We start from the raw sequence: 25233 nt of genomic DNA on the forward strand, positions 1-25233 counted from the left end.
CCGGAAACTGTTTTTCCCCGTGTCCGTACACAGCTTCTATTTTTATTATGCACTCGAACGCACTGAAGAAAAATGGCGGACAAGTCTTTGCCATGGGGTTTACGTACGGACAAGTTAACCCCAGGCTCTACAAAGGTGTTGTTTCAATAGCAAATGTGTATTCATTATGATGATCGATTGATTCATTCGTTTTTTCGCTCGTTAAAATGCGGATATCAGAGATATTGTTTTATTGCATGCTTTATGCACACACACAGTGGCTTGTTTTCTCGCCTCTCATAACTTGATCTACCTAGTTATAAAAACAAGTCCAGCATTTCTGTCCAGTAGTGTAAAAAAGAACAATTTCATTTAGTTCTGATGTGAAATATTGAAAGACATTTCGATATTCAATCGCATGCTACTCATGACATTGGTTTCTAAAAGTTTTTGATGCAAAACATTTTTTTGTTTTGTATTTTTTGGGGAAAATGCATTATTCCCACTGGTTGTTCATTATTTACGCGCATATTTGTAACAGGGTGCAGGATTTATAATAAATTTAATCACTGCCTCTGCCAGGGATCAAACTCGGGACCTCTGAATTACTGGTCTGGTGCTCAACCTCGAGGTAAAGAGAGGTATATTGCGGATAGTATTGACCAGGGTTATCACATACTCCCCCTCCAGGAAACAACTCGTCCTTATGTTTCCAAGGGTCACAACGATTCCTTCGCATGGGTGGCAGTGTAAAAGGGATTTATAATAATTTTAATCACTATGCCAGGGATGGAGCTCGGTAGAACGAATAATCATACCCTGCCTCCACTCCGGTTCCCGGCAGGGTATGAATTCCACCCCGTTGCCGCTAGTGTTGCAAGCCCCGATGTGATCCACATCGGGCACTTTGAGACTGATAAAAATATATTTTTCGGGTATTATCCTTATGTAACAGTATTGTTCTGACAACTATGATCAATATTCAATTCACAAACCTTTTGATTATAATCTTTCATCAACTATTAGTGGTAAAATCCAAGGCAAACACAACACATGTATAATTCTGTTCAAATACGCCACCATGTTTGATTTACCGGAAACCGACCATCTGTCAGAAATCTTCCGTCCGTCGTTCAGAGCTACGTCATCGCAGCTAGGAGCTCGGGACCTCAGGATTACTAGTCTGGCGCTCAACTGATCGAGCCAAAGAGAAGTTCTCTCTAGCCGATCGCGAGCGGTATATTGGGGATAGTATTGACCAGGGTTACATATTGATACAATATATCTAGCAGCCTCATGGTGAACTCTAGTTAAGTGAATATTAACCTTCAATATTCCTTTTTGAAAGATGTTTTGATGAAATCAATTCATCACAGCAAGCTTAACTGTATCAGTAATTAGGACAATATCCCTTCTCTTACAATGGCATTTGTCAAGTTTACTATTTACCTTAGCCAAGATCAGATGTAGTGCAAATTAAAAGTCAAAAGAATTACTAGTCTGTATGATGTGAAGTAATTGGTGTGTCTCTTGTAGGTAGGGCATTAGAATTGTACCTGCTGGCCCCATTGCATGATTGTAAAAGACAACTAAATATGTGGAGTGACTGTGTACTGTTTATTGCTTTGGATTAATGCCCTATTAACAGCTAAGGACATTCAAGGCTGGTCTCCCCCATACATACAATGCATTGTGTGTCTGAATGTCTGTACCAGTATATATGTTGTTGGAGGCTTCTGCAATGTAGAGGAACAGGAGGATGCATTAATAATGATTATATGAAAAGTTTTCAAAAAGAAAATGAAATTTTAATTTCATAATAAATTAAACTAATTTAATTGTGTGGACATGTACAACTAGAACTTTTCTATAGATTTGGCTATTTTTCGGTGTTTTTGCAGGCAATATCCGAAAGTAAACTAAAGGCTTTTGAAGTTGGTACCATGAATATAGGAAAGAAATCTTTGTCAAAAAGGGAACAAGAAGAACTTAAGAAAAAGGTAAGCCAAAAACCAATAAAACAAAAGCTTAAAGTGAACTGTCGGGCAAGGATGGCTAAAGTCGGTAAATTTCTTATGAAATAGAAAAATAAAATCTCTCGCCAAAATCTGTCTGCGTACGAAGAAACTAATTTAAAGTATAGGAATCCTAAAACGTCCTCCCGGTTGACTTTCAACTTTCCTTTACTTTAATGGTCAGAACTGGGAAACATAAGCAGAACTTGGCCGTCGTATTAATATGTGAGAACTTTTGGAAGGCCAATGAAGGCATTTAGACTGGTTTTCTTTGCCCAACTATTCTTTTTAACTATAATGAAATGCATACCTTGTAAAGTTCTTAAAGTAAACTTATGATATTTGAAAATAGATATAAATAAAAAACCAATTTTATATACATAGAAGGACATGCTATAACATATAGATAAATCATATGGGATTTGTTTTAGACATTTGTGTTGTTTCTGTCCATGACTCAATTTTTCAAAATCAGCGAATCTACATCCTTGATTGGTGACTTCCAGAGTCCTGCTAATTTTTAATATGATCCCTACACATGTATGACTGAAGCTTTTCCTACAGATATAATGGTATAGGGTAACTGAAGGCTGATGTGACCTGTACTATCTTCATTTTACAGAAAGATGCACATGCAGCAGCTCAGGTTTACGAGGAGTTTGTGGCCTCCTTCCAGGATAGTGGAAAACAAGCAAATAAGGCCTGGGTCAAAGGAGGAGTTGTCAATCCAGAGAAATCATGTAAGTTGTTGTATCTGGTCAAAGGAGGAGTTGTCAATCCAGAGAAATCATGTAAGTTGTTGTATCTGGTCAAAGGAGGAGTTGTCAATCCAGAGAAATCATGTAAGTTGTTTTATCTGATCAAAGGAGGAGTTGTCAATCCAGAGAAATCATGCAAGTTGTTGTATCTGGTCAAAGGAGGAGTTGTCAATCCAGAGAAATCATGTAAGTTGTTTGGTCTGGTCAAAGGAGGAGTTGTCAATCCAGAGAAATCATGTAAGTTGTTGTATCTGATCAAAGGAGGAGTTGTCAATCCAGAGAAATCATGTAAGTTGTTGTATCTGGTCAAAGGAGGAGTTGTCAATCCAGAGAAATCATGTAAGTTGTTGTATCTGGTCAAAGGAGGAGTTGTCAATCCAGAGAAATCATGTAAGTTGTTTGGTCTGGTCAAAGGAGGAGTTGTCAATCCAGAGAAATCATGTAAGTTGTTGTATCTGGTCAAAGGAGGAGTTGTCAATCCAGAGAAATCATGTAAGTTGTTGTATCTGGTCAAAGGAGGAGTTGTCAATCCACAGAAATCATGTAAGTTGTTGTATCTGGTCAAAGGAGGAGTTGTCAATCCAGAGAAATCATGTAAGTTGTTGTATCTGGTCAAAGGAGGAGTTGTCAATCCAGAGAAATCATGTAAGTTGTTGTATCTGGTCAAAGGAGGAGTTGTCAATCCAGAGAAATCATGTAAGTTGTTGTATCTGGTCAAAGGAGGAGTTGTCAATCCAGAGAAATCATGTAAGTTGTTTGGTCTGGTCAAAGGAGGAGTTGTCAATCCAGAGAAATCATGTAAGTTGTTTGGTCTGGTCAAAGGAAGAGTTGTCAATCCAGAGAAATTATGTAAGTTGTTGTATCTGGTCAAAGGAGGAGTTTTGTTAAAATTTGAGTGGTTGTGGGTGCTAACTTTTGTGAGCATAATTTAAAATAGAATGTTTTGCTTTACAGCACCATCCACAAAACCTGAGAAAAGCAAACTGTACAAGCCTACCTCTAAACTAGCTGAGCTGGCGTCCACATTTCAGTCCATGAAAGAGGCTAAAAAGAAAGATGATGATGGGGATGATCGTTCCGAGTTCAGGTCTTTCTCCGATCGATCTGTAAGCATATAATCTAGTAGATTTACTTTGTATAGCTGAACTGTTTGGAATATAAGCATCTTTAATCCACTAGCTAGGATGTATATTGATAAAATTAAATAAATCCCTAATCGAAAAGCTGTAAGTTAAAATATGAACAATACTGAGTGATTTACATATGAAGTTTAATAATAGCAGTTGATATCAGCAAGATTAAAATACTTCAAAGTGTTCAGTGTTGCTAGGATCAAGTCAAAAAATGGATTTAAAATACCTGTGCTTGAATGGCGTTACCTCTGTCTGTCTCTCAACATTAATAGGACCAATCATATCACATCTAACCCCTACTTTTTATGGAGGCATAGACATTTATGTATTTATATATATAAACAGATATTGTTCTATTGATTTTACATTTGTTGTACTTTTTATTTCAGAGTTTCAGTGTAGGGAAAAAGAAGAAGGAAGAACAAAAGAAGAGGAGTAATCTAGAAATTTTTAAAGAAGAATTAAAACAGTGAGTTAGCTAAGAGCATCAGCATTAGATTACTCAGACTGAGTCAGGTTACTATATTGTAATGAACCAACATGGTAACTGTAAAGAAGAAATTCACATCTACTGTATAATATGAAATTTTCATTGTGTGAAATATTCATTGTTTTGTAGTTACAATGAAACCACAAAAATAAAAACACTGAAATATGTAATGGTTTGGTGTTCATAACAGAATACAGCTTGAGAGGGAAGAGCGACACCGATGGAAGGCTGGTATCAGAAATCAAGGGTTTGAATCCGTGCCCGAGCCTCCCGAGGACAGATTTGGAAAGTTTGAGGCATCCTTAGAACCTGGATTCAATAAAGGTATACAGAAGTTACAAAAGGAAAATATTGAAATATTTGTAGATTTTGTGTTTTTTTTATTTGTGTTTTTTTGTCCTTAAATTTCAGAAAGCTGTCATGATGAATTATTAGTACTTAAGGGGAAAAAAGCGCCTTGAATCAAAATGTTGGATTTATTTCAAATTTACATGTGAATTTAAAAAAAAACAACTTTGAACTCATTTTTATTGAAAAATCGGTATTGAAATATTCTCTTCTTCATCAAGCTTTAAATCATGCTCTCACCTACATTAAGGCAATGTGGTCTCAATTATACAAGTTTTCAAAATATGCATATTATGATGACTTTTCGAATAAATAATTGTGGAAAATTTTGCATTTACATAAGTTGTATATTTTAAACTGTAGCTGACAGTATGCGACTTGGTCCGTATGACCCTGCAGATGAAAGTACAACAAATATATATGTAGGCAACATTAATCCAAAGGTATGTATTTCATTCTGTTAATGTTAACGTGAGAGTTTGGTGGTATAGATAGATCAACCAATTCTGTCCCTTGATGTACATATCACAAACTATTCCAATAATATTTAGCATGCCTTTGAGTCTGATACTGGAACACTTTTGTATTCAATCGTTAACTATCTTGCTGTTGGTCTAGTTAAGCTACTTTTTAAAGTTTTGTGAAGTGCAAAATACAATTTTGGGGGGAAATACACATCTCATTTATGTCAAATGTAGCTCACCAAATAATTATACCATTATTCTCATATGCTACATCCATTTGTTTGTTTGGAAAATTTATTTATTGATGCATAAACATTAATTTTATGCAAAATTTAAGGCAACCAAATTTGGGTCAAGTGCACTTTATGAAATTAAATTTATGAAATTATTAAGATGGAAAATATTGATATATAGCTATAGGCTGTGTCAACAACAATGAAAAAGCAAAACGAGTAGTACACACAATTACATGTAATTTTTGTTTGGTCATTGATGAAGCTCTTATGTGTCCATAGATGACGGAACAACAGTTATGTGAGACGTTCGGGAGGTATGGGCCGCTCGCCAGTGTAAAAATAATGTGGCCAAGAACGGATGAAGAGCGATCCAGGGGAAGAAATTGTGGTTTTGTTGCCTTCATGAACAGAAAAGATGGAGAGAGAGCCATGAATTCTCTCAAGGGTAAGCACAGGAATACTGAAATAGAAATAACAAAGACATTGATATGTATTGTACCAGATATATGGTAAAAAGTCACATTTATGTATATAGAGAGGGCTTGTTTGTAATTTGCCTCCGTCTTAGTTTGATGAGTTTAAGAGAAACAGAAAAGGTTTCTTATTTGTGGGAGGGCAGGGTGGTTTTGAAGCTTATTATATGATATAGATTTACGTTATGCATTTGATGGGGCTTAATTACTCTGGGCTTTATGAATAATTGTTCATCTGAAATTCAGAATTTGGTTTGTTCAGAATTTTAATGATTATAACAATAAACTCAATATCAAGTGTTATATATTAGTTTAGAATTTCTAATGTTTTCTAGATATGTTTTGAATTGTGAAGCAATGATATTAAAGAGCGATTTGCTGTTGAATTCTGAATGTTTAACACAGGCAAAGAAGTGATGCAATTTGAAATGAAGCTAGGTTGGGGTAAGGCAGTGCCGATACCCCCACACCCAGTCTATATACCTCCCGCTTTAGTCGAGTTAACACAACCACCGCCTCCATCTGGCTTACCGTTCAACGCTCAGCCGAGCAAGAGCAGTCGAAGGCTGCGGTCAGAAAAATTATACGGCAATGTGCCCCCTCCGGGAATTAATGGATCGTCAAAAGATGAACCTGCTGAGGATCTGGAGAAGGTAAATGATACACAGGATCAACCCTATTCCCACCTCTTTTTGGTTTAGGTTCCAGTTTTTGATGGATTGGAAAATTTCCAATATTTTGAACTGAATATCAGGGAAATTCTTTGAAGATTAAATTTGTATTGGGTCCTTTTTGAAATTCTATGTTTACATTTGCAAAAAATAGCTACCTTGAAATGTAATATTTCCCCGATAATTAATGATGTTGTCACCAATATCGACCCTAGCCTCTGAATTTTAAATTATGTGTCTCTCAGCCTCTCTATCAAATAGAATAGCCTTATCTCTCTCTTTTGTATGTATTCGATAAAAAGTCAAATTCTACACTGCTTTCATATTCTCTCGCAAACTTTAATTTATTATGTTTCAACATTGTTTCTTAATGAATATAGTTAAAGATAATTTGTTATTATTATAAAAATGAGACATTTTCTTGAGAATTTTTTGTCAACAAAGTTATACATAATGAAAAGATAATTCAATGAATGATATTAAATTGATGTATGTATATTGTTGACATGTGTATAGAGAGCCCATACTAAATAGAACTTAATTTGGTTTTTCAACTGCGATTTCTCCAGACTTTAGCCAAAGCTGTTGTGAAAGTGGTAATTCCCACAGAAAGGTATACCATTTTAGTTTTTTAAGATTTATCTAGAACAACAAATTGTACAAAGATTGTAAAGTTAGGGATCGGTAGGGATCGGACGAATCATGGACTGGACACCACAGTGGCACCACCTATGGGACACAGGAGATGGGTCATGGAGAAAGGAAATAGGAAATTTCTTCCATACATAGATTTGTTTTCATATCTTTTGTTCCATCATTTCTCATTTAAGTGAATTTGATTTATTGTAAAAGTAAATTTTCTTTTTATTTTAAAATAAAATAAATTGATTTTTATTACATTTTGTAAAGAATCCATTTTTTTTTTTTATTTCATATAAGTAAGTTTTAAAAAAGTTGAAGCTTTTTCATTTGAAGAAATGTCTGTCTCAAAAAGTATTTATTGAGAACTTTACTATTTTTCTTATTTTGTAACAGTAAGATTGTGATTCCTGTATGTTTGTTTTTTCGGCATGACCGGTGAATTAGAGATATTTCTATTGAATTTATTTTAATGGAATCACCGAAAACTTACACTCTCTTTTCATTGATAATAACATGCAAATTTAAACTATTGTTTGGTTTAAAATCATTGATGTGTGATTGCGTTGGAGATGTATCAGTTTCTGAATGTATTTTGTTTGAGATTTTGGAGAGTTTGAGAAGAGCCTACCAGTGAATCTGTCTTCAGTCAAATCTATAGCTGTACAGAATTAGGGCCATCACATTAAATCTGTAATCTGTTAAATTTTATTTTGATTTATGTAATCTTTAGCACATATTGTAATTTAATAGGATCATAATCTAAATAATTAAAAAAAAAAACACCCTGGTTACCACAGTGCATAGTAGTGATCCCTGGAGATAAGGAGTGTGTGTGTACTTGAACAGTTAACATGAATACAGTATGTCACAACTTTCTGTTCAGTTGTACGTTACTTTTGTGACTTTGAAAATTTTAAGAAGAAAGTGAGGTTTGTTTTACTAAGGAGAGAACTTTTGGAATTATTTTGGTCTCTAAAGTTACAAATAAAGTCACTTGCTACAGGCTTTAAAAAAGTACACCTTTAATATCTTTTTTTTTTTTTTTTCTTTTTTACTTTTTTCTTTTTCGATGAATTATCAGATATTGAAACAGTTTATGCTATTTCAATGTATTTAAACTAAGAGTTGCTATTTCTTTCGCTCTGGTATTAGACCTACCTTACTGTACTGCTTTGTAAAGGCCAACACTTAAATGATTTTCTCATTTTAATGAGAACTACATCATATTTTCAATGACAGTAGCATAACCTACACAAAATTCCGAGGATTAACATTTATCCTCAATGATCAGAATAAGAGCTTATCTACATTTACCTGGTAGATTTTGTTTAAAATCCAGGTAATATTGCCTTTGTTTAGTGTAGTTGTATGTGTTTGGAGTTTACTGTATAATAGGATTAGGGAGAAAGAGAAGGGAGAATGTTACCAATTTTGGTATGTAAGGGGAAAAATAACATTTTATATCCTGAAACCTATTTTACTTGTCGAAAAAATTCCTTCAGCAAGTTTTTTAAAAAGATTAATTATATATTTGACTTACCAAAAGTATTAAACAATGTACATGAAGTGTTAAAAATGTCTGAGGATCTATGAATGAAATTAGAAAATATCCTTGAATGATTGTATTTAATGTAAGTCTGAAATTTAGATAGATGAAATTGTTTCAGAAAAAATCTAAGTGTGTTGACAACTTTGAAAATCAGATTACAGGTGAAATTTTCTTTAATGCAAATACCATTTTTTAAATATTTCACATTACAAATTCAATTGAACTAAATTCAAGGATATTTCTGAATGCGGTTGTTTAAGTTATGGAGAAGAGTGCGAGTGTGTTGTTGTATATAATTGATTATGGTACATGTAACATGCTGGGAATATGTTCCACTGGTGGCGTGATTTGCCCGCCGGTGAGTTTGTGGTTCGACTTTTATGCTTCTTTTCTACAGAAATCTTCTGTGTGTGATACATCGAATGATCGAGTTTGTTGTTCGAGAAGGTCCCATGTTTGAAGCCATGATCATGAATCGAGAGATCAGTAACCCTATGTTCAGGTAAGGAAGAAACTATCATATCTTTAATATGTAGAGATTAAAGATAATTATTGATCACATTAATGAATATTTTTCTGTTTTTACTGAGAAGAAGTTTTGTTAAATGATTTACAAAGGATCAGCTATGGTTCTTTCAAAAACTGATTTGAAAATCATAGCAAATCGTTTGTGTTACTGTGATATAAGAGTTTAATTGAAATATTGCTATTAGTTAATTAATTCATGTATGAATTGAAGTCTATGAAAGCGCTTATTGGAAATAACATTAAGTCTTCATTAATATAATTTTATTGATGATACTGATTATTGTATGTTGATGAAAACATTAGTTTTGTAGTAATTTTTTAATTTCTACTTTTAATTCAAAGTAAATTTTACAATAAGTTGATTGTAAATATTTTTTTGAAAAATAGTAAAGATAATTTGAATATATTTCTGAGGCATTGATGGATGTTGGTATGATTGGTAGCAAAACTTGATTTATTACTAATATTTGCATGTACATAATACATACTTTCCCTAACCCACTGCATTCATTTTTATATACTGATTTGCTATTATACCTGCATGTTTATTTAAAATTTTAATCCAGACGTTTTTATCACAATTAACTTTGTTACCCAAAAGTATGAGACCATTTGAAAAAAAGTTCAGATTGAGTTCTTCAGTGTTCATTGGCTGAAGTTTGACTCTTGTTTTTTAGCAACATTGTTTTTAAATGATTACATTCGGTAACAAAGTTACAAAGTGTTGTTTGTCATTAATCCAGATTTAGTGTCCGCTTAATTTTATCAATGCATCACAAAGACACATGAAAAAAGTCTTCAAATTACAAAGCATTATAATCTAAAATGGATGTTATATTCTGATCTATAAGTTGCCATTCTACAAAGCATTATTATGTAAAATGGATGTTATATTCTGATCTATAAGTTGCCATTCATAGTAGGCTAGAAAGATCAGACAACTCTTCTCTCCTTATTCTGTCTGTATCTTCTACACATTGTCATTTCTTTGTCAACTGAAAAACCAGAAGTCCTATACAAAACATCACTGAAATCACACAGAGTTGACTTAAAGACATTTTCTCTTCTAACCAGTAGTTTACTTGTGGTTAAAATACATGGAATTAAAGAAAGGATTTTTTTAAACAATTTATTGCATAATAACCTAATTATTTAGTTTTTCTACACAGTGTAGCTGGCTCCAATAATCTCTATAACCATATTCTTTTTCCTCATACTTTTGCAAAGTTAATACTCCATCACCTGTTAAATGTCCAATCATTTGGGAAGTTTTGTTTTGTAGATTTTTGTTTGCTTTTTAGTTTGTTCCTCATAGCTGCATCATTTACATGACAACAATGATAAAACTATTTACATCAAATTGATCCTTTTCTCAAGGTGGTCTTCAAAACTCACCTTCCTTCTTTAGTGTATCATATGAAAACAATACATACCTGAGTACTCAGTACTGAAATTATATATAGAAATATAAAAATGATTTCCCTTATTTGGGTTTGTTGAAGCAAACAAGCTCTTGAATTCATTAACTTAATAGCATCATTAATTTTGCTGTGTTGGGTATGGTTTTGTGGTGTAATTGATGCAGCCCTGCATATGTTAATAACCTACTCACCCCTGAAGATGCATTTGGACTCATCTTGTTCAAGAACTGGAGCTGTCCGTTATAAAATTTCAGGGGTGAATGGGATAAATCTGCTCTTTATATATGTATATACATATCCCCCCCAACCTAACATTGTACGAGGTAAGTATACTCCCACCACCTGATGTATATGTGCTTACCTGTGCCTGTCCCAAGTTTCTTTTGAAATTACTCCATGGTGTCTGGAAATACCAAGTGTATTGTACTGTGTACATGTATTTGATTGTTACATTAACAATTGGAAGGAAAAAAATACTGTACTTTAAGGTTAATGTTGAATTTTATACTGAATTCTTATTCTTGAAACATGTTAACATCAGTTAAATACTACTATAATGCAGTATGTACCGTTTCCGATCAGAAATAGATTTGCCAAACATTTGAGTAGACCAAAACATGTGATACTGCCACTGCAATATTTGTCAAAACTTTCATTGTTTGATAAAGGAGAGCTGTAGTCACCATGATGTTAAGCTCACACATTTCTCTGGAGATGTTTTGTTACATGTCTGTATAGTATTATAATGTTTTACTGTCACACTTGGCTTTTCTATCTGCTGGGTATTATTTGTCTCATTTTGGCTTAAGTCATAAGAAGAAGAAAAAGGAATTTATTCTTTCTTAATCAGATTTTGGCCCTCTTGTAAAAAAATTTTTTGATGTTTACATAATAATCACAATATCATTATTAGAAAAGTAATTTCTGATAAATAGTCATTAGACTTTTAATGCTGATATTATACAAATATTGAAGTTATTGTTCAGTATTTTTTGTCGGTTGAATGGAACTTTTTCAGTTTTAAATAAAAATCATAAAGTCAGTATTACACCTTTCTTTTTCAATTATTTCTGAAAATGATGAGATTTGTATAAACCAGCAGATCTGTTTGAGTGTCGGGTGTGACAAATCTATCGAGTGAGAGTTAACCATGCTGTATATAAAATTTACAGGTTCCTGTTTGACAACCAAAGTCCAGCACATCTCTACTACCGATGGAAAATGTACACAATCCTTCAGGTAACTTAGGAAATATTGAAAGTATAAGATTATGTACTGTAAACCAACATTCTGTCGCATGCGATTTATATTCGGAAAGATTGTAAACCATGGTAAGTTATGAAGATTTATCTCTGCAAGTTGATATCTTCTACATTTACATGGAAAGATATTTCTATATAAATTTAAATCCCCGAAATTTAATCTCTGCAAAGATGGCTGGATAGGAAATTGAAAACTTTAGTAGCTGCAAGAGAAAGTTGGTTTTCATCTAATTGAATTCAGCTTAATCAATTTTGATAAAACATTAATTGTATATTTGGTCCATGATTTCATTTTACTAGTATTTATACAGGATAATGAATAGTGAGATGAAATTATGAATATTTCTTAATACTTCATCAGTGTTCAATTACAATTAATAAATTGCCTATATATAACTTAAGTTAGTGTAAAGAGAAACAAAAGATGCCCTAGTGTAAATAATAACAAAAGATGCCAAGGTCGGAACTCTTTCCTGTAAGTTAACGATAATTAAATAATGCAGTACTGAAATAGACACTCCTAGATTCTGACAACAATCTAATGTTAATTTGCTACAACAGGGTGACTCGCCATACCGGTGGAGAACAGACGAGTTTAAAATGTTTAAGGGAGGCTCTCTATGGAAACCACCTCCCATGAACCCCTACACACAGGGCATGCCAGATGAGCTGGTACGTGAGGAACTCAACTTTGACCAGGAAGAGGAAGTTGTCAGCAAGAAGGGCCAGTTAACAGATAGGTTTGTTTTACTTTTGTGAAGATTTGTAGTTTTCTGTTGTTAAAGGGTCTGCTGTCTTTTCTATACACTTTCTAATAATTAGGTTGATACCTACTATAAGACATATTTCTATAATAAGAATCTAAAAATAACCCTAAGCAAATGTTAAGTTTTCACTGAATTTATTTGCTATACATTTACATCTTCTATGTCTCATTCTCTTTATCAATGTAAAAACTTTTAAAATGAGATTGTCATTTTCATCGGAATATTAAGACCTATCTACCTACCAAGCAGTTATAATCTCTTTATGATGTTGTTAGAATTAGGTAATGTTTGAGAAATTGTGTGTGCCGAAATAAAGATAGCAACTGTAACTTTTTGTGTAATTTGTGTGAATATTATGCTTTGTTTTGCAGCCAAAGAGACCGGTTAGAAGACACATTACGTGAGCTGACCCCAGAGAGAATGAAGGTCGGTGACGCCATGGTATGGTGTTTAGACCACGCAGAGGCTGCAGAGGAAATCGTAGAATGTATTACAGAATCCTTGTCAATTCTTCAGACTCCGATCCCTAAAAAGGTCCGATTTCATCGTTTGTTTGTCCAATTAAAGTCACAAAATGGCTAAAATTGCAAATTTTCATGTTTCCTTTGTCCATATTACTCAAATCCCTAAAAGATAAATATTTATACCTTTTTTTTGGGAATTATTTATATTTCTTTAAAAAACATTACAGAATTAAAGAAAGTTATCCTTCAGTGAAGCTGTGTTCATTTAATCTTGAAAAAATTAAGTTGAGTAATTTCTTCATGTAAATTATAGAACAGGGACTCTCCTTATGTCAAATTGCTTCCAACTTTCAATTCTGTGATTTAATTGAATGTGTGTGTTTATAAAAAAAGTTGGCACAGACATACACTCCATGGATTTTATTTTGTAAAAATATTGACTCTGTTATAATTCCTCAGCTATATCTTTTCCTGATGTATCTAATTCTTTATCATATAGGATGATGAGTGATTTAATTTTTGTTTCAGATTGCGAGGTTGTTTCTGGTTTCTGATATTTTATTTAACAGTAGTGCTAAGGTCCCTAATGCTTCATTCTTTAGAAAATGGTAAGTAATACAATCTACAAATCTCCACAGTCTAACTTGATTTACCCTTTTATATGTCTACTTCCGATCATTTGATTTATAGCTCTTCTGCTCCTGTAAGCTCTTCTATCTATAAGCTTGAAGATCTTCTGTCTATAAGCTGAAAGATCTTCTGTCTATAAACTGGAAGATCTTCTGTCTATAAGCTGGAAGATCTTCTGTCTATAAACTGGAAGATCTTCTGTCTATAAGCTGGAAGATCTTCTGTCTATAAGCTGGAAGATCTTCTGTCTATAAGCTGGAAGATCTTCTGCTGTCTATAAGCTGGAAGATCTTCTGCTGTCTATAAGCTGGAAGATCTTCTGTCTATAAGCTGGAAGATCTTCTGTCTATAAGCTGGAAGATCTTGCTGTCTATAAGCTGGAAGATCTTCTGCTGTCTATAAGCTGGAAGATCTTCTGCTGTCTATAAGCTGGAAGATCTGCTGTCTATGAGCTGGAAGATCTCTCTGTCTATAAGCTGGAAGATCTTCTGTCTATAAGCTGGAAGATCTTCTGTCTATAAGCTGGAAGATCTTCTGTCTATAAGCTGGAAGATCTTCTGCTGTCTATAAGCTGGAAGATCTTCTGTCTATAAGCTGGAAGATCTTCTGTCTATAAGCTGGAAGATCTTCTGTCTATAAGCTGGAAGATCTTCTGCTGTCTATAAGCTGGAAGATCTTCTGCTGTCTATAAGCTGGAAGATCTGCTGTCTATGAGCTGGAAGGTCTTCTGCTGTCTATAAGCTGGAAGATCTTCTGCTGGCTATAAGCTGGAAGATCTTCTGCTGTCTATAAGCTGGAAGATCTTCTAATAAGAGTGCAAATCGAGTTGGTCTCGGGATATATACTGTCATTATGTGAAATGCTCCTCCATACCTAAAGAGTTTAAACAAGAAAACACTAAAATATATATGAATGATGTCTCGCAGATATCAAATTTGGTAACTGATATTAAAAGCATTTAATACGCTTTAAATTTTCTACTGATTGCTATAGTTACTATTTATGATACATTAAAAAGAAAGAGAAAAAAATTCAATCCTGTATTATTCCTTGTACTGATCGCTCGATTCTGTGTATATTTTATGTTAACAAACTGGTGATAGAACCCCTACTGATATATTGTGTATTTAAATAAGTACAAAATAAACTGAAGTGTTGTCACCGGTATTGTATTTTGATATTGCATATTTTTCATGTATTTCAGTTTTCAAATTAAATTAAGAGAAATATTCAAAGATGTACATGAGACTTACGTGAATATTGATGGTCGGCTAAAGGCAGAACAGTTTAAAGTGAGTAAGGAAGAATAATCCCAATACTGATATTGACTGTCATGTTGTTTGATATTCTTGTTTTTTTTATTGATTAATATATTGATAAAATGACTTGTAATATTTATTTGAGTTATAAACAAGTACAAAATACTGTTAAGTTACTGAAGTCTTTAACTATTACCATATCAAGGGGAATAACTTGAATGAGATTATTCAATATGTTTTCTTCTTGTTTCACAGCAAAAGGTAATGGGCTGTTTCCGTGCGTGGGAAGATTGGGCCATTTATCCCAATGATTATTTGATAAACCTACAGAATATCTTCCTAGGTCTCGTCCCTACAAAGGTTAGTATATGGCCCTGAACCCTCCATTGATGAACAATTCAGGTCTCGATAGGCTAATTTAATCTTTCGTATTAATGAGAATATTATCAAAATTCTGGTGTGATGTTCTTAACTCACCATAATAACCCATAGAAATTTGATTGCTTATCTGTTTGTGTTATAAAATTGTAATAAGGTTGCATTTTACAGAGGAGGGAGAGGGAAGGATGAACTCTCTCCGTACCGTTATCAACTATAGTTGACAGGGTTTTACCCTTCCTCTTACCCATTGTTGAAATTCAATATTCACATTCTTTTGTTACAATAACATTTTGTGCAGCATTTTTCTCAAAAAACTACTGGCCGTGAGGTAATAATCACTTTGTGACACAATTCAGAAAGACTACAAAGTACGGAAAGAGTTAATCAATGTAGAAATAAAATTGTCATTGGATGTTGGATTTTGTTTTAGGGTGTTGTTATTGTCTGATAGCTGCTATCTATTGATGTCTATGATTTATCTACCAGCAGACTGTCACCAAGCTACCAGGCATTGACCATTCAGACAGCGAGGACCTTGACGGTGCTCCTATAGAAGACTTGGATGGTGCCCCACTTGACCAGTCAAAGGAAGATGTCGACGGTAAAGCTCTCGTGGAATATGATGGTGAGCCATACTCGGAGGATCTTGACGGGGCTCCAAGTAAGTACAACGTCACAGTAGAAACAAGAAATAACACACAAATAACTATATTACTGTTCTGTTACTGAGCCTTTGAATGGTGATACCAAAATGTTTAATTTTAATTAGTAGGTAATAACTGATTTAGTTAAGATTGTTTTGATTGAAATATTAATGAAAATTGATTTAGTTAAAATTGTTTTATTGGAAATTTTGTATACATTTTAATAACTGAACTATCTTTGATTTTGTTTTAGTTGGCGATATGAGAAGGAAACAGGACCGCGAGGAGGATCGCAGGGCATCACCTGTGGCTCCAAAATTCTTTAAATCCAAATGGGAAACTGTTGATGATGCTGAACTAGAGGCTCAGGGTAAGTTTGTATCTAAGGAAACAAAACTGTAACTAAGGAGACAAAACTGTAACTACGGAGACAAAACTAACTAAGGGGACAAAACTGTACCTAAGGAGACAAAACTGTAACTAAGGAGACAAAACTGTAACTAAGGAGACAAATAAAGGAGACAAAACTGTAACTCAGGACACAAAACTGTAACTAAGGACACAAAATAAAAGGGACAAAACTGTAACTAAGGAGACAAAACTGTAATTAAGGAGACAAAACTAATTAAGGAGACACAACTGTAACTAAGGAGACAAAACTAACTAAGGCGACAAAACTGTAACTAAGGAGACAAAACTAATTAAGGAGACGTAACCAAGGAGACACAACTGTAACTAAGGAGACAAAACTGTAACTAAGGCGACAAAACTGTAACTAAGGAGACAAAACTAATTAAGGAGACGTAACCAAGGAGACACAACTGTAACTAAGGAGACAAAACTGTTACTAAGGAGACAAAACTGATTAATGAGACACAACTGTAACTAAGGAGACAAAACTATTAAGGAGACAAAACTATTAAGGAGACAAAACTGTAACAAAACTGACAACTAAAGGAGTAACTAAGGAGACAACTGTAACTAAGGAGACAAAACTGTAACTAAGGAGACAAAACTAATTAAGGAGACAAAACTGTAACTAAGGAGACAAAACTGAAACTAAGGAGACAAAACTGTAACAAAGGAGACAAAACTGAAACTAAGGAGACAAAACTGTAACTTAGGAGACAAAACTAATTAAGGACACAAAACTGTAGCTTAGGAGACAAAACTAATTAAGGACACAAAACTGTAGCTAAGGACACAAAACTGTAACTAAGGAGACAGACCATGGTATAAAGTAGGTGAAAGATTACATAGATCTTGTGTAAAGGTTACCTGTTACAGTAGAACTTCGATGAGTCAAACTCTATGAGTCAAATATTTTGATGTGTCAAACATATTTTTCGGTCTGGAGATAGGAGACAAATCTTTTATATATTACACTTGAATTTAGCAGAAAAATCTTCTATATATTACACTTGAATTTGAAAATGGGTTTGTGTTTGTAGCTATGACAACCTCTAAATGGGATCTCCTTGACAACCAGGAGGAGGAGGAAGAAGAGGAAGAAGAAAAACCTCAGGGAGAGATGTATGAAGATATTGATGGACAGTGAGTACCTCTATAAAATACTTTGATAATCTACAATAGGGAATAGAAAGATTCATACTCGTATCCATTTCATGATCCAAAAATCTACAAAAATTACACTCTGATAGACATTCTTCTGTATGTGGTTCAATTCAAACTGATACGATGTAATTCTACTTTCAGAATTGAAAAAATAGTTGTATATTTGTTTCCTTCTTGTTTTTTCTGAATTTGACTAAGGCAGATCAAACTGTATACAAAATGATTTCCAAATTTGCAGACCTCTAGATGAAGAGGAAGGCTACTCTCGGGGGACAGCTTCAGATGAGGAAAGTTTCCAGGACTACTCCGATTATCATCATAAACAGGAGATGACAGAGGAAAGGAGGGCAAAACTGAGGGAGATTGAGGTAGGGAAAGGAGGCGAAACTGAGGGAGATTGAGGAAGGGGAAGGAGGGCGAAACTGAGGGAGATTGAGGTAGGGGAAGGAGAGCGAAACTTAGAGAGATTGAGGTAGGGAAAAGGAGGGCAAAACTGAGGGAGATTGAGGTAAGTAAAAAGGGCGAAACTGAGGGAGATTGAGGTAGGGAAAGGAGGCGAAACTGAGGGAGATTAATGTAAGAAAAAGGAGGGGGAAACCGAGGGAGGTTGAGGTAGGGAAAGGAGGGCAAAACTGAGGGAGATTGAGGTAGGGAAAGGAGGCGAAACTGAGGGAGATTGAGGAAGGGAAGGAGGCGAAACTGAGGGAGATTAATGTAAGAAAAAGGAGGGGAAACCGAGGGAGATTGAGGTAGGGAAAGGAGGGCAAAACTGAGGGAGATTGAGGTAGGGAAAGGAGGTGAAACTGGGGGAGATTGAGGTAGGGAAAGGAGGCGAAACTGAGGGAGATTGAGGTAGGGAAAGGAGGCGAAACTGAGGGAGATTGAGGTAGGTAAAGGAGGGCGAAACTGAGGGAGATTGAGGTAGGGAAAGGAGGCGAAACTGAGGCAGATTGAGGTAGGGAAAGGAGGCGAAACTGAGGCAGATTGAGGTAGGGGAAGGATGGTGAAACTGAGGCAGATTGAGGTAAGAGAAGGAGGGCAGAACTGAGGGAGATTGAGGTAGGGAAAAGGAGGGCGAAACTGAGGCAGATTGAGGTAGGGGAAGGAGGGAGAAACTGAGGGAGATTGAGGTAGAGGAAGGAGGGAGAAACTGGGGGAGATTGAGGTAAGGGAAGGAGGGCAAAACTTAGGCAGATTGAGGTAAGGGAAGGAGGGCAAAACTGAGGAAGATTGAGGTAAGGGTAGGAGGGCAAAACTGAGGCAGATTGAGGTAAGGGAAGGAGGCGAAACTGAGAGAGAATATGGTGTATAGGGAGATAGTGTTACCAGTCCTTATTTAACTGTTCATTGGGAGACAGCTGGAAGAACAGATTTTAGGGAGATAGGAGTTTTCCAGTTTCAGTGCATTGAGAGAATGATATAACAGTTGGTTGGAAAATGATGGCAACAGTTCATAGGGAGATCAATCTGATTAAAATAAAGATCCTTATTATCACTACGTTTGATAAGAAGATCTGACAACATCCCATTAGAGGTCACGTCCAGATGATCTTCGAAAATGGCAAATCAAATTTGCACTGCCAGAATCTTGATTGGGGACGAAATAGTTTGAAAAAGCTGTCGGAATTATTCTCATGTACGTAGTCATCTCACCCAAAGAGCATAAATAAGCTAAATGTATACATATACACGGACGAAATGACGTTATCAATTGACGTAGCAATGTGTAGAAAATGTGTGTGATCTGAAGTACTCGTGTTAGAAAGGTCATCCGAACATGACCCTTTATGGGATGTTCTCAGATCCTCTATAAAACAGAGTGGTTATAAGGATTTGTATTTTAATAAGATTGTAGGGAGATGGATAATCATTCATTGGGAAACGCATTGAGAGTCAATTCAGATTGAATTTGCATTAAATTTAAGGTGAAAGTGATGAAGTACCAAGATGAACTGGAAGCAGGAAAGAGATCTAGGAAAAGTCACATCACAATATCCCAGCAGGTGGAGCACTACAGAAAGAAACTACTACAGAAGGTTAGTATTGATGCATAGTGTATGGATTTGTATACTTCCTAAAACTACAGGTACAATGGTGAAGAAGTGATAAGAATTTCCTGACATATTACCACAAGCCTTCCACCTCTAGCTCTCTCATTGAATCCCATGTAGGGCAGTTGCCAGGTACTGACAGCTGGTCGGTAGTTTTTCTCTGGGTCTTTGCTCAACCATCTAAATCTGTGCCTTCATATACAATTACTGAATTAGCCTCACAAATAATATCTGTTACATGTAATATGTATTTAGAACTCCGTTAACAACCACTCGCCTTAATGTTCCCTTACATTCTTGTTACAGGAAACAGACTCGCCTGGGAGAGATCCTAGAAAGCGACATCGATCTAGATCATATTCTCCATCAGCGTATAGATCAATTTCTAGTAGTCCAAAGAGAAGCTCCAAAAGAATGAAAAGGTATGTAAGCATTGGAGATTTGTTACTACAATGAAAAGGTACGTAAGCATTGGAGATTTGAGCTTTAATACGATGAAAAGGTATGTAAGCATTGGAGATTTGAGCTTTACTACAATGAAAAGGTATGTAAGCATTGGAGATTTGAGCTTTACTACAATGAAAAGGTATGTAAGCATATGGAGATTTAAGCATTGGAGATTTGAGCTTTAATACAATGAAAAGTATGTAAGCATTGGAGATTTGAGCTTTATTACGATGAAAAGGTATGTAAGCATTGGAGATTTGAGCTTTAATACGATGGAAAAGTATGTAAGCATTGGAGATTTGAGCTTTATTACGATGAAAAGGTATGTAAGCATTGGAGATTTGAGCTTAAATACGATGAAAAGTCCTTATTGAAAATGATAAAACTCTGAAGTAGTTCAAAGCAGGAAAGCAATAAAACCGTAAAACATAAGGTAAAACATATACATTGTAGCTTGACTTTCTAGGTATCTAAAATAACGACCTAAAATTTTTAACTTTGTTTTCATCATATATATAAAGTAAGGTTATTATGAATCTGGGGAGAAGCAAAACTATTTAATTATAAGTATAATTTGATATACACTTATAAATACATAATATGGAAATTACATTGTGTTACTTTCAACTGAAAAATTACATTTTTTTCTGTTTATGATTTATACCCAAACTCTATCTATCTTTGTCTGATTTCAGTCCTAAAAGGTCAAGGAGATCAAGGTCAAGGTCGCCACACAAAAGGTCAACGTCTAGAAGTCCTAGTCGACATCGTCACAAACATAAAAAGAGCAAACATCGAATGTAGTATTCCACAGAGGGGGGGAGGGAAGGGGTCATGGGAGGGGCCATGGGAGGGGCATTATTGTTCATTGTAAACTATCATAAAAGATTTCTGTTCTTTACGTTTGGAAGGTCTTGTGTCATTTTCCTCAAAAATAGAAAACTTTTCATCTTGTGATGCATGATTGGAAGTGATATTTTGTTGTTGTTTTTTTTTCTCATAAATTATTTTGCTATTTAGCCAGCTGCTATAGAGATAGAAATGAAGAGCTGATCTTAATGTGAAATAGTATAAACAGGTGCACTTCATAAATGTTTCATTATCAAACAAATTAATACGTGCTCAATTTAAAAACTAACGCTTATCTTCGGTGTGACCAAAACGTGTACAAGGATAATCAACATCTACAGTGCGAATGTTTGGTGATACAATTTGGTTGTAACTTTGGGCTTTTGATATCAGTTTTATACCTATTAACTAGGTGTTGAATTTAATTTGTTGATGGTCTATATGACATTCACTAGATAATTGAAATGATTGATCGATAATGGTTTGATAGGTTTTAAGGAAGCTTTTTTGTCTGGTCTGGATGAAAGTGTTGATACTTTAAAAGTTTAAAATGAATAAATCAGTGCTGGAAAGCAAAACAAAATTGTTTAAAAAAATTATATTATCAGGTCCTGTTGTAGTCAATGGTATGAGAGAATTAAGAGCGAGGTAAATCAACATGTATTAAATGGATGCAGTGACAATAACAAAGATTATTTCTTATCGTAAAATCACATAAACATGTATAATAGGTTAAACAAATGTCTTTAAATATTATTGATTTTGTGTATTTACACAAAATTTAATATAACAATACAGGGAATAAAATCTTTGTTTAGATTTTTATCTGATGTTTGTTGTTCTGTTGTTAACTATGTAGAGAGAATTTTAGGTCAACTTATCCTGTGTATGATTAAATTCCACAGGCAATTTAGATAGAATTGCAAAAAAAAAAAAAAAAAAAAAGACATCGAAAAACGTATTAGCAGCAACGACAATGGAGGTTCTAAATTGTAAATCACGAAATTAATTAAATTTAATTAATGATTAATTGTGAAAAAAAATGATTTGGCATTGAAATGTAAACAAGATATCCCAGAGAGATCTTGGCGCCCAGCAAAGAATGATCTATATCTGACAAAGGAAAGATGGATCTTTTCTCTACTTTTTAAACTTTTTCAAACATACTACATATAAAATTTGAGACAGATCGCTTCAGTACCTTTTGAGAAATAGCGGTAACAAACTTCAACTATCAAAATTCAAGATGACTCCTTGGCAGCCATCTTGTTGATCAATCGGTCCCAAATCACAATATGCACAACTAGGGCCCTAGGGGAACCTACATGTGAAATTTGAGAAAGATCCATTCAATACTTTCTGAGAAATAGCGATAACAAACTTTGAATATAAAAATCCAAGATTGCTGCCCGGCAGCAATTTTGTTGACCGATCGGTCCCAAATCACAATATGCACAACTAGGGCCCTAGGGGAACCTATATGAATTTTGAGACAGATTCCTTCAGTGCTTTCTGAGAAATAGCGATAACAAAATCCAAGATGGCTGCCTGGCGGCCATCTTGTTCACGGATCGGTCCGAAAATGCAATATGCATAACTAGGTCCCTAGGGGAACCTACATATGAAATTTGAGACAGATCCCTTCAGTACTATCTGAGAAATAGCCATAAAAAACTTTAACTATCGAAATCCAAGATGGCGGCCTGGCGGCCATCTTGTTCACCGATTGGTCCAAAAATGCAATATGCACAACAAGGGCCCTAGGGGAACCTACATATTAAATTTGAGAAAGATCCCTTCAGCACTTTTTGAGAAATGGGGATATCAAACCTTAACTATCAAAATCCAAGATGGCCGCCTGGCGGCCATCTTGTTTTTTCCTATCAGCCTCAAAATCTGTATGGCACAAAAAGGGACCAAGGGTGACCTCCATGTGAAGTTTGAACAAAATCCCTTCAGTAGTTCTCAAGAAATATCGATAACAAACTTCAACTGCCAAAATCAAAGATGGCTGCCTGGCGGCCATCTTGTTTTTCCGATCAGCCTCAAAATCTGTATGGCACAAATAGGGACCAAGGGTAACCTCCATGTGAAGTTTGAACAAAATCCCTTCAGTGGTTCTCAAGAAATATCGATAACAAACTTCAACTGCCAAAATCAAAGATGGCTGCCTGGCGGCCATTTTGTTTTTCCGATCAGCCTCAAAATCTGTATGGCACAACTAGGGACGGACCAAGGGTAACCTCCATGTGAAGTTTGAACAAAATCCCTTCAGTGGTTCTCAAGAAATATCGATAACAAACTTCAACTGCCAAAATCAAAGATGGCTGCCTGGCGGCCATCTTGTTTTTCCGATCAGCCTCAAAATCTGTATGGCACAACTAGGGACCAAGGGTAACCTCCATGTGAAGTTTGAACAAAATCCCTTCAGAAGTTCTCAAGAAATATCGATAACAAACTTTCAACTGCCAAAATCAAAGATGGCTGCCTGGCGGCCATCTTGTTTTTCCGATCAGCCTCAAAATCTGTATGGCACAACTAGGGACCAAGGGTAACCTCCATGTGAAGTTTGAACAAAATCCCTTCAGTGGTTCTCAAGAAATATCGATAACAAACTTCAACTGCCAAAATCAAAGATGGCTGCCTGGCGGCCATCTTGTTTTTCCGATCAGCCTCAAAATCTGTATGGCACAACTAGGGACCAAGGGTAACCTCCATGTGAAGTTTGAACAAAATCCCTTCAGTGGTTCTCAAGAAATATCGATAACAAACTTCAACTGCCAAAATCAAAGATGCTGCCTGGCGGCCATCTTGTTTTTCCGATCAGCCTCAAAATCTGTATGGCACAACTAGGACCAAGGGAAACCTCCAACTGTGAAGTTTGAACAAAATCCCTTCAGTAGTTCTCAAGAAATATCGATAACACACAACTTCTAAAAATAAAGTGGACAAATACTGACAAGGTTGACACTTTTAGGTCCATTGGTTCACGGCCGTCCATTACTGACAACGGGCGTAATCACCGTAATCTGACAACGGCGATACCAGTATCATAACTGAACACAAGCGATGTCTCAAATGACAACGAAGCGATACACCGTCCACGCACCTGACACGGGCGAACCAGCCGTCCAATACTGACAACGGGCGAACCAGCCGTCCACTACTGACAACGGGCGAACCAGCCGTCCTATACTGACAACGGGCGAACCAGCCGTCCTATACTGACAACGGGGCGAACCAGCCGTCCAATACTGACAACAGGTGAACAGCCGTCCTATACTGAACGGGCGAACCAGCCGTCCTATACTGACAACGGGCGACCAACCGTCCTATACTGACAATACTCATACAACGGGCGAACCAACCGTCCTATACTGACAACGGGCGAACCAGCCGTCCTATACTGACAACGGGCGAACCAGCCGTTCTATACTGACAACGGGCGAACCAGCCGTCCAATACTGACAACGGGCGAACCAGCCGTCCATATATTATACTGACAACGGGCGAACCAGCCGTACTATACTGACTGACAACGGGGCGAACCAGCCGTCTTACTACCACTTTCCTGACTACAACGCACTGAAAAGAACAGTAGTTCCACGACAACAAACCAGCCGTCTTATACTGACAACGGGCGAACCAGCCGTGACAACGGGCGATAAAGCTAAACCTATACTGACAACGGGCGAACCAGCAATCCTATACTGACAACGGGCGAACCAGCCGTCCTGTACTGACAACGGGCGACCAGCCGTCCAAATACATGACAAACGGGGGCGAACCAGCCGTCCAATACTGACAACGGGCGAACCAGCCGTCCTATACTGACAACGGACGAAACCAACCGTACTATACTGACAACGGGCGAACCAACCGTACTATACTGACAACGACGAACCAGCCGTCTTATACTGACAACGGGCGAACCAGCCGTCCAATAATGACAACGGGCGAACCAGCCGTCCAATACTGACAACGGGCGAACCAGCCGTCCTATACTGACAACGGACGAAACCAACCGTACTATACTGACAACGGCGCGAACCAGCCGTCTTATACTGACAACGGGCGAACCAGCCGTCCAATAATGACAACGGGCGAACCACCGTCTCCAATACTGACAACGGGGCGAACCAGCCGTCCTATAACTGACCCACGGACGAACCAACCGTACTATAACTGACAACGGGC

General features: G+C 35.9%; 1 protein-coding gene across 3 annotated transcripts; it reads left to right on the top strand.

The window, feature by feature from the left end:
* Window positions 1–51: 51 nt before the first annotated feature.
* On the top strand, window positions 52–21861 carry LOC138307913 (U2 snRNP-associated SURP motif-containing protein-like). Of its 3 annotated transcripts, none has more exons than XM_069248841.1 (24): window positions 52–135; window positions 1881–1979; window positions 2617–2734; window positions 3707–3858; window positions 4275–4354; window positions 4566–4699; window positions 5087–5166; window positions 5703–5868; window positions 6302–6549; window positions 7137–7180; window positions 9156–9260; window positions 11880–11946; window positions 12531–12709; window positions 13108–13270; window positions 13729–13808; window positions 15035–15122; window positions 15345–15449; window positions 15957–16131; window positions 16368–16484; window positions 17566–17668; window positions 17928–18057; window positions 19615–19725; window positions 20047–20162; window positions 20883–21861. In XM_069248841.1, the coding sequence occupies exons 1-24, from the start codon at window positions 73–75 to the stop codon at window positions 20989–20991; spliced, it is 2832 nt and encodes a 943-aa protein (XP_069104942.1). In that variant the 5' UTR covers window positions 52–72; the 3' UTR covers window positions 20992–21861. The 3 variants fall into 3 exon arrangements, with proteins under 3 accessions (XP_069104942.1, XP_069104943.1, XP_069104944.1); XM_069248842.1 differs by having other exon boundaries at window positions 15960–16131; XM_069248843.1 differs by lacking the exons at window positions 52–135; window positions 1881–1979; window positions 2617–2734 and adding an exon at window positions 3522–3550.
* Window positions 21862–25233: the final 3372 nt, after the last annotated feature.

This window comes from Argopecten irradians, chromosome 14 (assembly GCF_041381155.1).
Source record: "Argopecten irradians isolate NY chromosome 14, Ai_NY, whole genome shotgun sequence".
Classification (NCBI taxonomy): Eukaryota; Metazoa; Mollusca; class Bivalvia; order Pectinida; family Pectinidae; genus Argopecten; species Argopecten irradians.